Source organism: Cupressus sempervirens, chromosome 9, assembly GCF_028749045.1.
Source record: "Cupressus sempervirens isolate cs-2001-9-10 chromosome 9, ASM2874904v1, whole genome shotgun sequence".
NCBI classification, from domain to species: Eukaryota; Viridiplantae; Streptophyta; class Pinopsida; order Cupressales; family Cupressaceae; genus Cupressus; species Cupressus sempervirens.
Genome location: NC_143126.1, coordinates 399,207,719 through 399,226,161, shown reverse-complemented (window position 1 = coordinate 399,226,161; position 18,443 = coordinate 399,207,719). Strand labels below are relative to the sequence as shown.

Genomic DNA, 18,443 nt, shown 5'->3' with positions numbered 1-18,443 from the left:
CACACCCAACTGAAATACCTACTCTGTCAACATCTAAGTCCCTAATAATCTGACACACACCCAGCTGAAATACCAACTCTGTCAACATCTGAGTCCCTATCAATCTGAGACTCACACCCAACTGCACTATGGAGATGATAACGACCATAACTACTTGAATCACTATCACCAACTCTAACCTCTAATAAAGTGTCTTGGGTGTGTGGGTACTACAAGTAGTCAAACTTTTAGCTGTCAATCCCATCTACAAAAGATGGTGCTAACCCATCCCGTAATGAACACTATGAAACTAGAGCCAACCCACACCAGCGTGAAACCAAATCATCTACCTATGGTCAAACAAGAAGTAATAAGCACTCCTCACAAAATAATGCTAATAAAAACCCCCAATCTCTATCAAAGGTGTAAAGTTTCTACAAATTCTATAGTTTCAGATCTGAGATAATACCTTCCTTTATGTTGTCGTTCTGATCTTCATCTTCTTTAGAATGTAGGAGGTAATTTTCAGAATATTAAATGCTATTCTGAAAATTATTTGTCTCTAAAAATTATTTGTCTCTGCAATAATTCATATAGGGCAGTGTTGATTAAGGAGCAGAGTTCAATGTGTTGTCTGTCCTTAAAATTTCAATCACACCCACCTCTTATACCATGACCAGATGGCATGTCTCCTAAAGGAACATGACCCTCTCTAGGTCTGCTCACACTACCTTCTAGAAATCAGCACTCAAGGAAGATGACTAATAGTTAACTAACATAACTAAATAGTTATTAGTTAGTGCATAACAAAAATCATTTCCAAGGATCACCGCTCATTCCTTAGCCAAGTGTAATGTATTTAATGCCTTTAGAATGGTATTCAAGGAGAGAAGAGTAATGTGCAATCTACACTCAGACCAGTATGAATATCGATGTTAGAAGTTTAAAAAAAGGCTCACCAATGACAAACTGGGAATCAGGAGACGGCTCCAATCGCTGACTCCAGAGTATTAGTTGGTCGGGATTCTAGTCAAACCTCTCAGCAAACCCAACCTCAAAATCTTTATTGGGAAGCATTATAGCCAAGGTCTCTACAATCTTCTCCAGCAATCATCATATAGCTAGAGAACCTCGAATCAGAGTACCCTCAAATACTTTGTATGAATCCTCCTACACATCCGAACTCTCCAAAAGATACTCCGTGAAAGACATTGTGCAGTAGAAATTATGTGGAAGCACCAACTTGCTCCCCTGCAACCCACAGTTAATCCCTCTGAAAATGTGGCAATACCAACTGTCCAATGCTACCATTGTATGAGATGAAGAAATAGATTTGCTTACAACAGAAGGAAGTAAATTGTCATTAGAGCTCGTTAACACTGATGCTCTCATCTCCTCTATACGTATTGCACCCATATCCTAGACGGATGTGTCTACCACATCATCGTGTCCCTCATCCCTAACCATGGAAGAAAACTCACCACCAATCACAATATGCAACTAAAAAAGGTTTGGGGCCGAAGTTGACTATATCCGCTCCAACTCCTCAATAGCCTCATCCAACCGTGACTGTGACTCCTGAAGAGCCAATTGAGTACACAGAAGAGAGTTCACTATCACCTCAAGCTCCTAGGTGAGCTCAGCCACCTCCTCTTACCCTAACAATACCTTATAATAGGTGCTACCACACTCCATAAGGTAGTCTCTGTCAGCAACTAACTGAGAGTAACTATGCTTCAAAATCCTTACAGCCTCTCGAAGCGAGTGAACCTCTACTAGAGAAAGACTACTATCACCATGCTCATCTAACATTCCTAGGAGCACCCCAACCAAATGTAGCTAACATTTGACGGATAGCATTAGAATGCTCAAGAGCTGAAGAAATGTCACTCTCACTCACCTTTAGTTGACTGGACACATGATGCCTTTGTAACCCCTACCTCCTATGCAAGTTCTCTGTCTCACTAACTGTACTGTGATAGGAATCTGAACCAAAATTGCTCACCACAAGATCACTCACTGTATGTGTGCTACTGCCCTCGAACACATCTGCAATCGAGGTCCAACTACTTGGTACCTCACCAATACCTCCTTTGAAGAAGAAAAAGCCCTCGTTGTATCGCACTTCTCGCATGACTCTACTTCACCCAATAATTGGCAAGAGGTATCATACCAAGTGCAGCTCATAGCACATCCGACAAACCATCAAAGGTGTCCATACTCCCTATATCCACATCTCCTAACAGATGTTCAACTACCATCAGTTGACTCTGAACACATGACTAAACGTCAGCTTGTGAATCAATAATGCTACAGCGTGATCCAACACCCACTAACTTTATTGTAATACCTAAATCACAAACAACATAGTTGGGTGACTTCATACATGCATCAGTCCCACCTAAGGGAGCAACTGCCTCCTGCAATGAACACTACGAAAATTCGCATACAAATCTCCAATAACAATCCCCTCCTCAAGAGAGCCAGAAGTATCAATGGTGACAACTACATCAACTATCTCTACAATAACTATAGCATCATCTCTAGGAGCCTCAACCTGCTGAAGCTCACTGCCACTATCCTCTGCTATCATTGACACACCTACATGTCCCTGTGAAATTAGTCCTTTATCAAGACTGCGGATAGGACTAGCAAGTGACATACTAAATATAGGTACATCTACACCATGGACACTTGTTGGGGAAAACTCAAACTTCCTTCCCTGCAACTTCGATGCTCATCTCCTAAAAGTGGAAACCATATATCTCGCTGCCCTATCAACCGTCTTTGGATCCGATAGTCTCAAAACCAATCTCTATAGATGAAGCTTAAGTTTCTTCACACTCTCTCTCAAGGCATTTATTTTCCTACTACCTTTCTCACTACTCCGCCAGCTCTTGGAACTACTAGGGCCTCTTGTATCTGTTCATAGGTAGAAAAAGCTAGAGTGTTGGTCACTCCCAAAACAACAGATCTGAAATAAAAATAACTTTCCTACCCCACAAGATGGAAGGAAACAGCTTTGATACCACTGTAATAACCCCTTGCTGGTTATATTTTAAACAAGCATCACTTTCGTTTACTAATCAACAATGTGGCATTTTGTCGAACACTTGGTAATCATACTTTGATCATTCACAAGTTTTGATTCTTGCTCTTTGCAAATTTAGGATTTTTCAATATATATATGTGTTGAAACATATAGATATATGAAAGGAAATACAAGCAATGCCAATTATAACTACGAAATTAATTGCACAATTTTGTATTCAATTCTGATTTTTATTTGAGAATGAACCTGTGATTTTTGTATTCAATTTTGATCTTGACTATTGGCCAACTGTATGCAGCCTCCAAGTCACCTGAAAACCACACCACTCTTCAAAAACACATAGAAGACCTTTCAACTTGGATGCAAGCCTCTATAATTAAATGGCAGCTCCCATAATGCAATGCAGCCTTCAAAAGACTAACAGCAGGCCTCAAATTTCCCAACGCAGGCCTCCAACAACAATATGCAGGCCTGTAAATGGCAGTCTGCTGCCCGGAGATGAAATGACAACCCTCCAACAGTCAATGTGAACTCCCAGCCAAGAATGGGGGCATACACAATAAAGAAATTCAGTCCTCAATTCCACCCAAGCTTGAAACCTGCTCACTAACTCCATCCACTTCTCAGTAACCGTAGTCACAGAAGGGAAGTGAATTAAATTGGCTTTACAATTCAGAGCTTCAGCTTCAGACAAACCCTCTACAACAAAAAAAATTGCATTTAACTAGATTCAATCTTCCAACCTACTAGCATTCTCTAAATCCGCAACATTTACAGAAATGTAGTTGTGGATAATGAACTCACAATACCTCAGCAGTGATTCAACAATTCCCTACAGACTAATTCACAATACCTCAAATGTGAATTACAAAGCACTACTCAGCTCCAAACCCTTATAGTACAGCAAGGGCACAAAAATAAAAACCTCATAAAAGTCACCAAGACAACAAAAGCAAATAAAATAATCGGATGTCTTTCCCATAAAATGGCCTCATATTTATAATCTCCAAATGACAAAAGTTTCCGAAATGAACTTCAGTTAAGTTTCTGAAACACAACACTAAAATATAATAAAGTGTCATCATAATATAATTTATTAATTATTTTTGTCACCAAAATTGACCTTTTCCACCATAACATGATATTCTAACACACAAGGCCACTATTTCTTGTGCCCACGATTTAAAAGTTTTCATCTCGGTTCCAACAAGCTATGATACTAAAGTGACCAACATACAACACCAACAAAAATAGCAACCTCAGCATATTTAGATGAATAATAATAATAATTCCCCTGTCTTATGAAAATAGTTGAAGAAGCATCAAAATCGAAATATGACAACACCAGAGTGATCCTGATGAGGAAAGACGACGAATGAACAAGACAGGGTGACTTACAATAAATAGATGCTCTCTCCAAGATTCTTGGAGCCCAAACCAGAAGCCCGTTATAAAAATTGAGAGCATTACTCAACTTCTCTAACTCAACTGAGCTCATCGGAAATGACAGTTGACTTACTATAAATAGTAAGTTCCTCAAACGGAGCCAAAATACACCATAGGTTGTTGGAAAGCCTATAACCACACAACTAAAACCCTTAAATCCTAGTGTCAGCTAATAAGGGTTGCAATGGTGAACTAACCATGCCAACTGCACAAATCTGCTAAAAATGGGGAAAATACATATTGCAAAGGACCATATGATGCTAAGCATAATTGTCCTTTAAGGCCTAACGGCAAGGCAAATCGTATTAGATGGACATACAATGAGGATTCAGAATCTGAAAATTCTGGTCAGCAGTCTGATTCTGAGGAATCGGCAGTGGGAGAAGAGGAAGATCCTGAAAAGTTGAAAAAAAAGGGTCACAGGTGATGAGAAAGTTAAGGGTAGACTTAAGAAGGCACATCTCACCAGTGTACACCAAGAGGGATCATTTAGAATGAGAAGAGTTTTGGCAAGGCCACGAGTTATCATTTTTCTTGATACAAGTGTCACTTATAATTTCATTGATTCCAGGTTGGATGAGAGGCATAGGATTTAGACAGAGTTGTTTGTAGGTCTGAGGGTGAGGGTAGCTGATGGCTACATCCTCAAGTGTGATAGGAAGATCACAAGTCTATCTTTGTACATAAATAATTTTGACTTCAAGGCTGAATTTTATGTGGTTAACATGGGTGACATGGATTTAATACTTGGTATGATTTGGTTGCATGACATTGGAGTGCTTACTTTCAATTTGAGCGATACAGAGATCAAATTTCAGTCTGATGGTAAAACTCACATACTTAAGGCCATTTGAGATAGTGAGTATAGGATGATGTCTTCCAGACACATGGAGATTTTATTGCATCATGAGTAGGTTGGGTGAGCAACCCGTTGCACTTTAATGCCAACATGGGGGCACCAAAAGACAAAATATCACCCAAACATGCATGAGCTGAGGATTAAGCATTATAAGTTATTCAGTGATATCCCACCAAATAGACCTCCTGATAGAGGCATTGATCACATCATTGAGTTGGAGGAGGGTACCAAACCCATTATGACTACACCATACAAGCACTCGAAAAGATTGACGGTGAGATAGAAAAAACCATCAACAAGTTACTTGATATGGGCTATATTAGACCAAGTAAATCTCATTTTGCATCTTAAGTGATTCTAGTGAAGAAGAAAGATAGTACTCTTAGGACGTGCATTGATTATAGGGTTCTGAACAGAAAGACAATAAAAAACAAGTACCCCATCTCATAGATTTATGAGTTGTTAGATGAGCTTCATGGAGCATGTTTCTTTTCGAAGACTGATTTGAGATCAGGTATTCATCAGATCCGAGTAAGAGAGATGGACATAGAGGAGATAGCATTCAAATGTCATTGTAGCCATTTCAAGTTTCTAGTTATGCCATTTGGGCTAACTAATGCTCTAGCTACTTTCCAGTCCACAATGAACAGGGTCTTCAGGCCTCGGTTGAGGAAAATTGTGTTGATTTTCTTTGATGACATCCTTGTTTATAGTAGGACATGGGTTGACCACTTGCGGCACTTACATACAGTGTTAAGCATATCGAGCAGAGAGTCCTTATATACCAAGGAATCAAAATGTGACTTGGGATTGTCAAAGTTATTGTATTTCACTTATATTATCAATTCACGGGGTGTATGCATTGATCCTGAAAAGATTTGAGCTATTGTTGAGTGGCCTACTATAGTAAACCTTACATAATTGAGAGGAATTTTGGGCATGTGTGAGTTCTACAGGAGATTTGTCAATAGTTATTCCACGCATGCAGCACCCTTGACAAATTTGATGAGAGAAGGGGGCTTTCTTATAGACTCTTGAGGCACAAGAGTGTTTTGATAAATTCAAGGGGTTACTTACTTCTTGTCCAATGCTAGCATTACCAGATTTTAGCAAACCTTTTGAGATGCATTGTGATGCATCTAGTGAGGGTATTAGAGTAGTGCTTATGCAGGACAAGCACTCAATTGTTTATGAGAGTAGGAAGCTCAAGGGACCTAAGAGGAGCTTCAGCATTTATGATAAGGAAAATCTAGCCATAATGCATGCCTTCCCTAAATTTAGGAAGTATTTATTCAGCAGCAAAACTTGCATAAAAACAAACCATAATAGCCTGAAACATTTATTGGGGTAGTGAGACTTTAATGACATGAAGCAAAAATGGGTCAATAAATTAGAGGCATATGATTTTGATACTACCTATTTCAAAGGGACATAAATGTTGTAGTAGTCACCTTGTCATGGAGACCTCTTTTTGAGCTTGATGACAGATACATTAGAGAATTGGAGACATTTGATCCTTGCAGAGTATGCAAAGGATACTTGAGCATTATCATTCATTGATGGATCCATTCAAGACAGTAATTTTACCCTTGTGAATGAGCTTATCATTTACAAAGGGTGTATTTATTTGGTTTCAGGGTCAGAGGTGAGGAAGATGGTGTTGAGGGTTTATCATGATTCGCCTATAGTAGGACATCCAGGGTTTTATAAAACCTACTAATAGATTCATGAGTCCTTTTCTTAAAAATGGCTCAAAGCTAAGGTGTTTCAAGTATGTTAGAGAGTGTCCTACTTGTCAACAGAATAAACAGGAACACTCTTATTCTATCGGTTTACTCCAACCACTTCCGGTTCCTGATAGGAAGTGGGAGTGTTTGTCCATGGACTTCATTACAAGACTGTTGAAAGCCCAAGGCAGAGACTATATATATGTTATTGATTGGCTTACAAAGTTTGCCCACTGTTTTCAAATCATGGCTACATACATTGTTATGCAAGTTGCTAAGTTGTTCTTTCGAGAGCTATTAAGGTTACATTGTTACGCAGGTTACAAAGTTGTTCTTTCGAGAGCTATTCAAGTTGCATGGCTTACCTCGGAGCAAAGTCAATGATAGGGACAGCAAGTTTACAAGTCACTTCTAGAAAGAGTTATTCAGATTGTGCGGGACATTGCTCACTCCAAGTACTAGTTACCACCCCCAGAGAGATGGATAGATTGAGATAATCAATAAGTGGGTGGAGAGATACCTCAAAAACTATATAGCGAGGCAGCAGAATGCTTGGGTTAAGTGGATTTATCTATGTGAGTATTGCTACAATTCAACTTATTACATGTCTATCCAAATGTCACCTTTCATGGCATTATATGGGTATGAGGCACCCAATTCCATGGATTTGTTGACGAGTGATAGTATAATGCCTAGTGCTAGAGATTTGTTAAAAGAGAGCTAGGACATTGTAAAGGCTCTTAAGGAAAATATCACAAAGGCACAAAATCAGCAGAAGTAGTATGCAGATCAAAATAGGATTGAGTGGACTTTTGAGGTAGGAGATATGGTATACTTGATGCTGCATCCTTACCGCCAATCTGCTCTTAAAGGTGCTAAGAAGCTTATACCACGGTACTATGGACCTTTAAGTGTGATCAGGAGAGTAGGAGAGGAGGCCTATGAGTTGGATTTGTTGGCAGAGAGTAAAGTCTATAATGTTTTTAACATGTCACATCTCAAAAAGGTGTTAGGACATTATATTATTCCTTCTACAGTCCTTCCACCCTTGGACGATGAGGGAAACTTGGTTCTAGTGCCAGAGGCTATCACAGAGTTCAAGGAGAGGATTTTGAGGGCAGGTACTATCAAGGAATACTTGGTGAAATGGAAGGACATTGTTGTCTTGCATTTTGTCACCACAAAATGCAAGAAACAGTACAAAACTTTTTCAAACTAGTTTCGCATTTCTTTGGGTTGAATTTGTTATTCAATTGGTTAATGTTGATCAATCAATCATATCCAATTCACATAACAAATTCTTTTGATGATGGCTTTCGTCAAGTCTTTTTTTTTTTTGTTTGTCGAGCCTATGTTTGATTTTTGAAGCCATCAACGTCCTTTTTCTCAGTTTTGAGTGTGTGATTGTTGGCTTTTAGTCCTTTGGTTTTGTTCAAAACATTCCTTTCAATTGTCCCTTCGATTTGGTCTATCTTAGACCTGAATTGGAGTTGGAAATCAAAAGATATGACCATTTCAATGTCCTTTTAAAAGGTGGACTCTCCAGGTGCAACTACATGATTTAAAAAATCATGTTATATTTTGAAGTTGACATTCACTTTTTAAAAAATATAACTTAAATACACTTTATGTTATGTTTTTGAGTTACTTTATCATTTAATTTTCACTTAAAGTAACTATGGAGCACTTTATGTTATATCTTTAAATTGAGTTACTTTTTGATTTTTCACTGATTATATAAACTATATAGTTAAATTTAATTTTTTAGTTTTAAATTGAAATAACCTAGTATATATTACTTTTTAAATAATATTTGCGCCTAATAGGTAATATTTCATCAAAAATTAAATAAACATGTGCTTATTTAAATCACTTAAGTTTTGTAATTTTAACTTTAAACACATTTGCATGTAAATATGCAAATGTTCCTAGATGAGCTTTTGAACTAAAAGCATATAAATGTCTTTGACTTAAAATATGCAATCACCCTCCTAGAGTGAGCAATGCATATTTGAGTTTTTAAAATGTAATGACCCTCCTAGAGTGAGTTTTGCATGTCTTTAAAATATGTAATGGCACTTGGAGAATGCATTTTTGCCTTGAAACATGATTTTAAAATATGCAATGGCACTTCTAAAGTGCAATTTGCATGAAAAGATCAAATACATCCATTTTAAAACATGTAATGGAACTTGGAGAATGTGTTTTGCATATGTTTCATGCATTTGCAAATGATGAACCCGAATTTGAAGAAAGGACAAAAAACTTCATGTTTTTCCTCTCCAAGAACATGGTTTTCACTAAAAATGAGCAGATTTGCCCATAATATGGCTTGAAATCCCAAGAAGAGGTTTGTTTTTGCATCTCTTGGCATTATAATGCCGTAGGCATTGAATCTCATGCAAAAACTGATTCATTCATGGCATTTTTGAGCCACGTTTTAGTGGAAAACACCTAGATTTGGGGCAATTTTGATCACTTTTTAGTTCAAACAGAAATCGTTTTGAGGTTTCAATCCATATATATCCTATTGAAGAACTTATTTTTGCTTTTAGACGTCAAAAGAGCTTCATTTCATGCCTTTTATGAGCCACGTTTTTGCAAAAACGACCCAGATTTTCGCATGTAAAGGGCATGTTTTTGTTCAAAAAACACAAAAACTGGCATTTCCAGCCCATACGTTTGGATCAATAGAGGTTGTTTTTGAGTTTTAATGCATGCTATTGCCTTTGAAGACCACGTTTTTGGTGTTCTCATGTCAAATTCAACCATTGAGTGTCATTACTTGCAAGTATGGAAGAAGTCAAATAATTGTTTGAAAATCCGAATTTGGAGGAGAATTGGTCTTCAAGTCTATATATTTTGCTATTTTGGCTCATTAACCTCCAAGTAAGTTGACATTTTCAAACTTGCTCATCAATTCATGCTTATCTTGCTATCTCCATGTATATTATGGCTTGCTATTGCACATTTGTCCAAATGTATGCCATGTAAAGTGTGAATTCTCTTTAAATAGGATGAGAACATTCATTTTTAAGTGTTTGGAATTTCCTCAAATTCCAATTTCGAATTTGCACATGAAAATAACTTGCTTCTTGACATGTTTGAGTCTCAAACCAAAACTATGTGTTTGTTTTATGCTTGCTTTTGTTGTTTGCTTGCTTGTTTTTTCATTTTTCTTCTTTTGGAAAAAATTGCAAGTGCTTTCCCAAGAACTTGAGTACGTTTCATTTCATTCCACCTTTCACCATTTCATGCAAGTGCATCATTTCATTCCACCTCCATCATTACATCCCATGACACACTGCATCTCACCCTCCATCCACGATTACATGTAATCTCGTATTCTATTTGCAATTACATGTAATTCCATCCTTCATATGCATTTACATATAAACCTATTTTCCAAATCCGCTTACACACATTTCCATCCTCCGAACCTAATTGCATGTTTGCATCAAGTCACAATTACATGTAATCTACTTTATGTGTAATGACATTCAGAGAACCCATTTTTGACTAAAGGTCACTTTTAAAGTCAAAAGTTATCATTTGCACACATCTATATGCATCCTAACTTGCATTCTCAGCCACATCCACAAAAGCCCATCATTGCCCACATGCAATCCATCTTTCCAAGTCTAAATTTGGCCCTTTCCATCTAAATACATATGCTTCTTAGTTCATTTCCAGCCATCATATGTGTTCCATAAGTGTCTAATCCATACTTTGAATGCCCACCCTTCATGGATTCATAATTGTAACTCATATCCCAAAGTTCTCAAGAATTCAATCTCATTGGAAGATGTTATCATCTTCATGTTGCAGCACACTTTTCAAGATATGTCAAAACTTCTTCAAAGAATAGAGATATCTCGTCAAGAAGACATGCTCTGATTCTCAAGTAGTACTTCATTTGATCTTCATTTTCCTAGTTGTTGTCTAAGAACCAAAGTTCATGATGAAATGCGCCAAGCACTTTGTTTTAAAAAAAAAAAGGAAGTTGCAGATGCTTGTCGAAAAGTTGTTTCGAGCTTATATCCGAACACCATCGAAAAGGTTTTCAAAGTGTCGGAGACTCCAAAATGTGTCAATCTACAAAGGAGAATTCATGAAAACTCGAACAAGAAAAAGCTTGATCACATCCAAATTTCAAATTCCAACAAACAATTCATCAAAGAGAATTAAAGGCTATCAAAAGATGCAATACCATGACTATCAAGGTGAATGCAGTGGCACGGAATACAAGAAATGTCGATCATGTTATCATCCGAGATTGCATCGCCAAATACAAGGCCATTGAGAACAATCCCTAGGATTGTTTCAATTGTTTTTTGTCTTTCTTCTTCTTCTTTCACGTTTGTAATTGAAGAGGATGTATTACATGAAAATATGTAATTATATGTAATACGACTTACATGTATAATGACATGTAATCCAATAATTTATCTTGTTAGTTAGATCAGGTCAAAGTCAGTTGAGTTGCTCCAACTTTTTCCTCCACGTTTTTCTCAACTCCTTTGCCTATATAAAGGAGTGCCCCCTCAATGTAAAAATCATCTTTTGTTGTATGCAAGAAAGCTCTATCAAACATGTGCAAGCATAACTTTGATTGTGTAGTATGAATTTGGGAGAAAAGTGAATAAAAGAAGCAATTGGATTTGAAGCTTTGACTGGAAGAAATTGTGATAGAGCAAATTAGAAGCTTTGACTGTAATTTGTGCCTATTGTCTTTGATTCATGTTCTCATTGTGTGTCCAATAATAGAGCATAGTGAGTTAAGCAATCGGAGCCGAAACTTTGACTAGGAGCAATTATGGTGATACATAGACTAGGAGCTTTGACTATAACTTGTATTACCATCTCAAATTTACAAAAAATAGTTAGAATTCTCTACTTCTGAAAGTCTTTGTGCCCCAATGGTAGAGAATAGGGTAAAATAGGACTTAGAACCAAACTGGTACACTTTCAACTAGCCTTTGAGTTAGTTTTGGTTTATCGGTATCACCATTTACAACTTTAGATAGAATTGTAATTTGAGGTTTCATCTTACCCATTACTCGCTTCGCGGGTAAGTGGATTCTTTCATGAAAGCTAAGAGGAACAAATATTGGTAACACCCCTTACAAAATCTCTCAACTTCTTGCTTACCTTGAGTTGATCCAAGGAAAAGTGAGAAGGGGGAGCCTTCCCTTTAAAGTAGGAGAGACTCTATCTCACACGTTATGGCTGGTCATCCTATTTTGCATCTAGATTTTACCCAAAATTGTCGGTTGCAAAATATCCAACCAACAGACATGTCAATTAAGGATGTTACATGGGAGAGCAAGGAGATCTTGCAGTATTCAAAGTTGAAGTTTCTCAAAGACAAGCAATTAGAGGAAGGGCGGAGTGTGATGTCCCCTTCTAGTTAGAGACATCATTATAGCTATTGATTAGCCTATCTATTGACCCTTGTAGGCTAGTAGAGACGAATAGAGGATCAATTTGTGCACAGGGGAGACATGTCTTTCTAATGATTTTTTTGCAAAGCTCAGTGCCTTCAATTTGGTATAAAGAAATGATCCATACTCAATTATTTGAGTTTTTCTATTTTTAGCAAATTTCCAGTCATAGAGATGGAGCCCGGCTATTTTTTAAAAACGATTTGGTCACATGGGAAATTATTATGCCAACTCCAATTTCAGAGGGTTAAGCCAGATTCACAATATTGAGGGAGTTATTCAGTTTTTAGTGGTTATATATTTATTAAATGGCAAAGGATTTAATATTAAGTTGTAAATTGACTTTATATTAAATCACTTAAGTGATAGATCTAGGTAGCGTGTCATGTGGCCTAATGAATGTATTAAGTGGAGGAGAAATATTTAACGATATTTCCTATGTCTGAATCACTAAACGTATCTAATGATTATATTTATTAATTCATTAAAGACAGAAATCGCAGCTTTCGAATGAGAAGTCAATTTAGGTTTGGAAAGCTTATTTAGGCTTGCTTGGGAAGAAGAAAGGCATCCATTGTTATTTGCAAAATTGATCATTAATGATTTTTGACCTTTGAGAAGGGTTTACAGCTTTACCATTGGAAAACGTAATTCTTCTATGTGTCTCCATTTGAGCTAGTGAAAAATCCAGTGAATTTGGGAAATTGGAGAGTTTCAATCAGGGACTCCAATGTGCTTCAAAGAAGGTTTAATTTCAGCAATGAGAGGGACATAGACAAAGATTAATTGCAGCTGCTACAATGTGCGCTACAGTGTTTTGCTACAGTTACGTGAATAGTACCCGCGCTATAGTGTTTTGCTACAGTACCGGTGAATAGTACCCACGCTACAATGATAAAGGCAATAAAGATTCATTGTTCCACAATCATAAGTCTTGCAAATTGCAGCACAATAATAAGGTTTTTTTAATCATTTGTTTACTTTCTTTTGTAAGGAAGATTTATTCCAGACTTGTACTCTTCATGGAAAAAATTATTATCTTGGCTAGCATTCAACATTGAAGTCTACTTTTGCAATTATATGTTCAAGCTTACTGTATAAGAACAGCTATTTGTTTAATGTTAAAGAAAACCCTCAAAAGCACAAAAAAATCAGAGAATGCAAAAACAAAAATTACAACATCAAGCACAGTTGCAGCTGATAATGAGTTTAGTGATTGAACCAAGTTGGGATTCTTACACATAGCATGAATACACCCGTGCTTAAAAAAGATTAGATTGTTCATTTCAAGAATCATTTAAATGCATGTTGAAAAGGAAATTGTAAATTGTTGTAAAATACATGAATGCATAATTTTTTATTATGATTTGCAATCATGACTCTATCATATTTATTAGTTGTTTTAGTTACAAAATGTTGCAATATTATATTGCTTTTGTATTTAAATCTAACAAAAAACATTTACCCCAGAATTTACACGTCCATCTGGTATATCATGTAAATGTTTTTTTAGGAATAAAAATAACGTTTTTATTTTTTGAGTTGGATGATTTCTAAGCTTACAGGTTTTCTCAATCCATCAAGTTTAACTCAGTTTTGGTTTAGGGAGCTTTGTTGAATCACAAGTTCTTGAACTATAATTAGTATAAGAGCAAATACATCAAGAACATCCTGTCTGCTAGGCTTTCACGGAAATGCTTACCGACAGGAAGGTATGTTGTGCACAGCATGAACACAGCATCCTAGGTGAAACACAGTTCCTAATCTCTGATGCAGTAAGGACAATAGTGTTAGAGAGGAGTTATCAAGTGATCAACTTCAAATCCTTACATGAATAATCAAATGTAATAGAAGTTAATTCATTCTGGAACATCCCCGTCTGCTAGGCTTTGAAGGAAATGTCTATCAACGAGAAGGTAAGTTATGCACAGTACGGACATAGCATGGTAGGTGAAACACTGTTGACAATCCCTGATGCAATAGACAAGGACTATAGTGTTAGAGAGAATTGTTTTAAGTGAGTGGCTTATAATCTTTTGATGATGAATCAACATGTAACAAGAGTCAATTCGATCAAGAACATCCCTGTCTACTAGTCTTTCAGGGAAATGTCTAACAGCAGCGAGGTATGTTGCACCCAAGCACAACCATACAAGAAATCAGCCATGGTCATAGAAGAATCTTGTGCACTTAAATACCATGTAAAGATTCATCTTCCTCACAATTAAGCATTTTAATTATTAGTGATATACCTTAAACGGTTGTTAGTTACTAAAAAGTTAGTAAACTTCTCACATGTTAATATAGTGATATTCATTATTAGGCTTTGAAGGAAATGTCTATCAACGAGAAGGTAAGTTATGCACAGTATGGACATAGCATGGTAGGTGAAACACTGTTGACAGTCCCTGATGCAATAGACAAGGACTATAGTGTTAGAGAGAATTGTTATAAGTGAGTGGCTTATAATCTTTTGATGATGAATCAACATGTAACAAGAGTCAATTCGATCAAGAACATCCCTGTCTACTAGTCTTTCAGGGAAATGTCTAACAGCAGCGAGGTATGTTGCACCCAAGCACAACCATACAAGAAATCAGCCATGGTCATAGAAGAATCTTGTGCACTTAAATACCATGTAAAGATTCATCTTCCTCACAATTAAGCATTTTAATTATTAGTGATATAGCTTAAATGGTTGTTGTTAGTTACTAAAAAGGTAGTAGATTTCTCACATGTTAATATAGTGATATTCATTATTAACTCCTTGAAATTTCTAAGCATGGTACATTTGTTTCCTGATTGGGACATTCAATTTACCAGCCTTAGATGGTAAATTTACTTACACGGATGGTGATAGATTACTCAAAACACTCCACTCTGCTAGCCGCTTCTGGCATTCTTCCCTCATTTTCTTGTACTGGTAATTGTGGATGGGTCCATTCTTTGAATAGAGGCCATAGTACTACTTCTCTACCATAGTCTTGGAGATCCAATAAAACAGAGGATTTGTAGACAACATCGGTCCCAACAACTGTCCAAATAGATCCTTAGGCCAGGTCATTCTCTCATGGATATTATCAAGCATTCTATAGCTCATTTGTATGGTAGTTATCGGGAACATTTGTCCTTCACCTATTACATATAGTACTAACACTTGTTTTCTGTCACGATCTCTATAACTAATATTCTCTTCAACATTCACTTTTTTGTGGTTAGATGTACTGTTAGGTAAGAAAAATTATTTACAAGGAAACAATACCTATTTTTTTCACTAAACATTAACAATAGATGAGGAATCTCAAGCTATATTGTAATTCAATTCAATATCTATATAAAACAGTCATAAAGTTAGAAATCTGTATGGAGTCATGGACATCACCTAGAAGTTATACATCGTTGCATTATTCCAAGGCCCACTATTTGATAAAAGAGACTTTGAACTGGCATACATAGGAAGAAGAAAAACAATCCGTTCTGCCGACATTGTAGATCCCCTAGGAGTAATCATTTTGTTGAAATTTGAGGTTATAACATGCATGATTAAACAATCCAAAAATATTGAATCGTAATCTTCCATTTATTCAACTTTAGCATATTAGATCATTCCTTTCATATCCTCCAAAATAAAAAAACAAAATACCATCAACAATTACCTTCCTGGATGAATATCAGGAAAATAGACAGGTCGAATCTGGTCCTTGTCAGAAAGAGAATTGCAATTACTATGGATCCATGGGTGAATTACCCACTCCATTTCTGCTTGACAGCTACAATATAAACCAAAACATTACTCAAATATGCATCTTTTGCAACAAAATGCTTTAAGATTAATCCTCAAGTACAAATTAAAAAAATAAAAATAAAACCAAGATAATCTTTTGCTGCATTTCTGACTTATGTGAATAAAGGGTAAAAGCAGAAAAATACAAATATAACATGCTTACTGGTTCAGAATAAAACTTGAGCATATCATCATATAATAAGAGAATTCATTCCCTTGGCTTACAAAACCTGCAGCACTTACAGAATAAGTCAAACAATTGAAGATATATAAGACCAGTGACTCTTAAACTCTCTTAAGTCTATATGAACTAAAAGAAGAAATCACCATAAGAAGATGAACAATGATTAAAGCAATTTATGTACCAAGAAGTGAAATCTCTAAGGCCAACCGAGCTAGTCCAGCACCAGGAACCAAACAGCTAGGTGGCCTGCACAAGAGAACAACAAAATTCTCTTCAACAGTGTAACAAAACATAGAGCTTTATGAAAGGATTTTTTTAAATGTTTCTAGATTTTTTTAAAGTTTCTAGAACAACTTATAACCACACTTTGAATATGTAAAAATAACCTAGAAAATTAAATTAATATATTGCACAATTTATGAAGGGCACAACTATTGACTTTCATTGAGAAAATAACTTAAAAAGGCCCGTCTAGAACCTAAATAGCAGTAAACTGTTGAGTCTTTTAAGAATCATGTCAAAACTGATAACCATTTGGCTATTTAAAATAGTTTAGCCCCACACAGAGAGAAAATAACAGATCAAACTTAATTCCATGCTCTACTTTAATTGAAATATAGTAGCATCTAATGTTAAAAAAGTGTTCCAGATAATAAATAAATTCACAGCCTCCAATTGCAGAGGATTCTTCATAAGCATTGGACAATAGTTGTTTGATCATCCTACATGTAGTCTGTCTTAATTAGATCCACTATTTGATTTAATGTTTTCCATTTGAATATTATACCTGTCTCTTGAACGATTTGGAAAATGTCGTCGTAATTCATCCAAAATTGGCTGAAAGCATTGTTTGCGTTCTATTGCTCCCTGATATTATAAAATGTGTAGTTCTTAAGAAAATCGGTAGCAGATATATCTCGGAGATTAGAAGATACTAATGCAAAAAAATATTTACACATAAAGTAATTCTGTATTAAAAACTGGAAAACAAAAATCACCTCTGGAGCCCAATCTCGTACTATATTTCTCAAAATGCACCTGACCTGAAAATGGCATCAAATTTTTCTATGAATACAGAATATTAAAATGACAAAGATTCCCGATTTATGTTCTTGCAATATGTCATTATTCATACAGTACAGACATAGACACGAAACTCACAAGTCACTTTCCTTTGGCCCTTCAAATTGTGTTTTAGTGTTGAGTATGCATCCAGTCTTATCAAGCCCATTGAGTTACTATTACTGTGATATATTTTTGGCTAATGCATTATATGTAATATGTATTGCAGAATGGGCAGGCTTACCCTTATTTAACATGTTGATACATGTATAATTATAGAAACCTGTCCCCCCTACTAATTAAATTCATTCATATTCTCAAATTTCATTTTCAAATTGTATTGTCTCTTGACATGACCACACATCTGTGTTCGCTCTTCTGCATTTGAAGCTTTATAATTTTTAGTATTTTACCATGGGCCGATTTCATTAATTTCACAGGTTTTGTTTTCAAATGAGAATAATGCATTTTAGTTCTGGACAGTTATAAAACTGTGTAATTGGCTGATTATGCATATTGAACAATTTGCAAAACAAAAAAGTGAAAGTGGCTATAAAAATACACTAAAATATTAAGTTGGTCTTTTGTGCAATTTTCCAAGGTTTTCCTTGATCCTGAAAATCGTCAAACCAATGCATATATCTCCTTAACTATTTTTCTTTCATTCAGAGCATCTATAAAGTCCAATTGTTCTTGCCCTTTGGACTATCTTGTCATCTTCCAGGACATGCCTCCATAATTTAACAACAAAATCTAAGAAGACTGACTGAAAGAAATATGAAATGTCTCCTAGTTGATGTGTGTGTATATCCCCACTACTTTCTAACATTACTTACTAACATATTTAAAAAATGGAAGCACATAGAGAATACACAACATAGGCTATTGAATGTGACTAGAATAGGT

The 18,443-nt window shown here is 36.0% G+C and overlaps 1 protein-coding gene across 8 annotated transcripts in view; it reads right to left on the bottom strand.

Moving 5' to 3' along the window:
• The window catches only part of LOC149538940 (carnosine N-methyltransferase-like), a 197,141-nt gene that overhangs the window by 90,644 nt on the left and 88,054 nt on the right, over positions 1–18,443 (bottom strand). For 5 of the 8 annotated variants that reach the window (XR_016356144.1, XR_016356143.1, XR_016356145.1 and 2 more), the window contains exons 7-12: positions 17,474–17,518; positions 17,263–17,342; positions 16,657–16,721; positions 16,455–16,521; positions 16,164–16,277; positions 15,890–16,004 (exon numbers count right to left, since the gene is read on the bottom strand). Coding sequence is in view for 3 of the 8 variants with exons in the window: in XM_089800334.1 (XP_089656460.1) it covers positions 15,890–16,004; positions 16,164–16,277; positions 16,455–16,521; positions 16,657–16,721; positions 17,263–17,342; positions 17,474–17,518 (486 nt within the window). In the remaining 5 variants the exon portion in view is untranslated. The remainder of the gene's footprint in view (positions 1–15,889; positions 16,005–16,163; positions 16,278–16,454; positions 16,522–16,656; positions 16,722–17,262; positions 17,343–17,473; positions 17,519–18,443) is intronic. The other 3 variants (XR_016356142.1, XM_089800332.1, XM_089800333.1) reach the window with 1 other exon arrangement.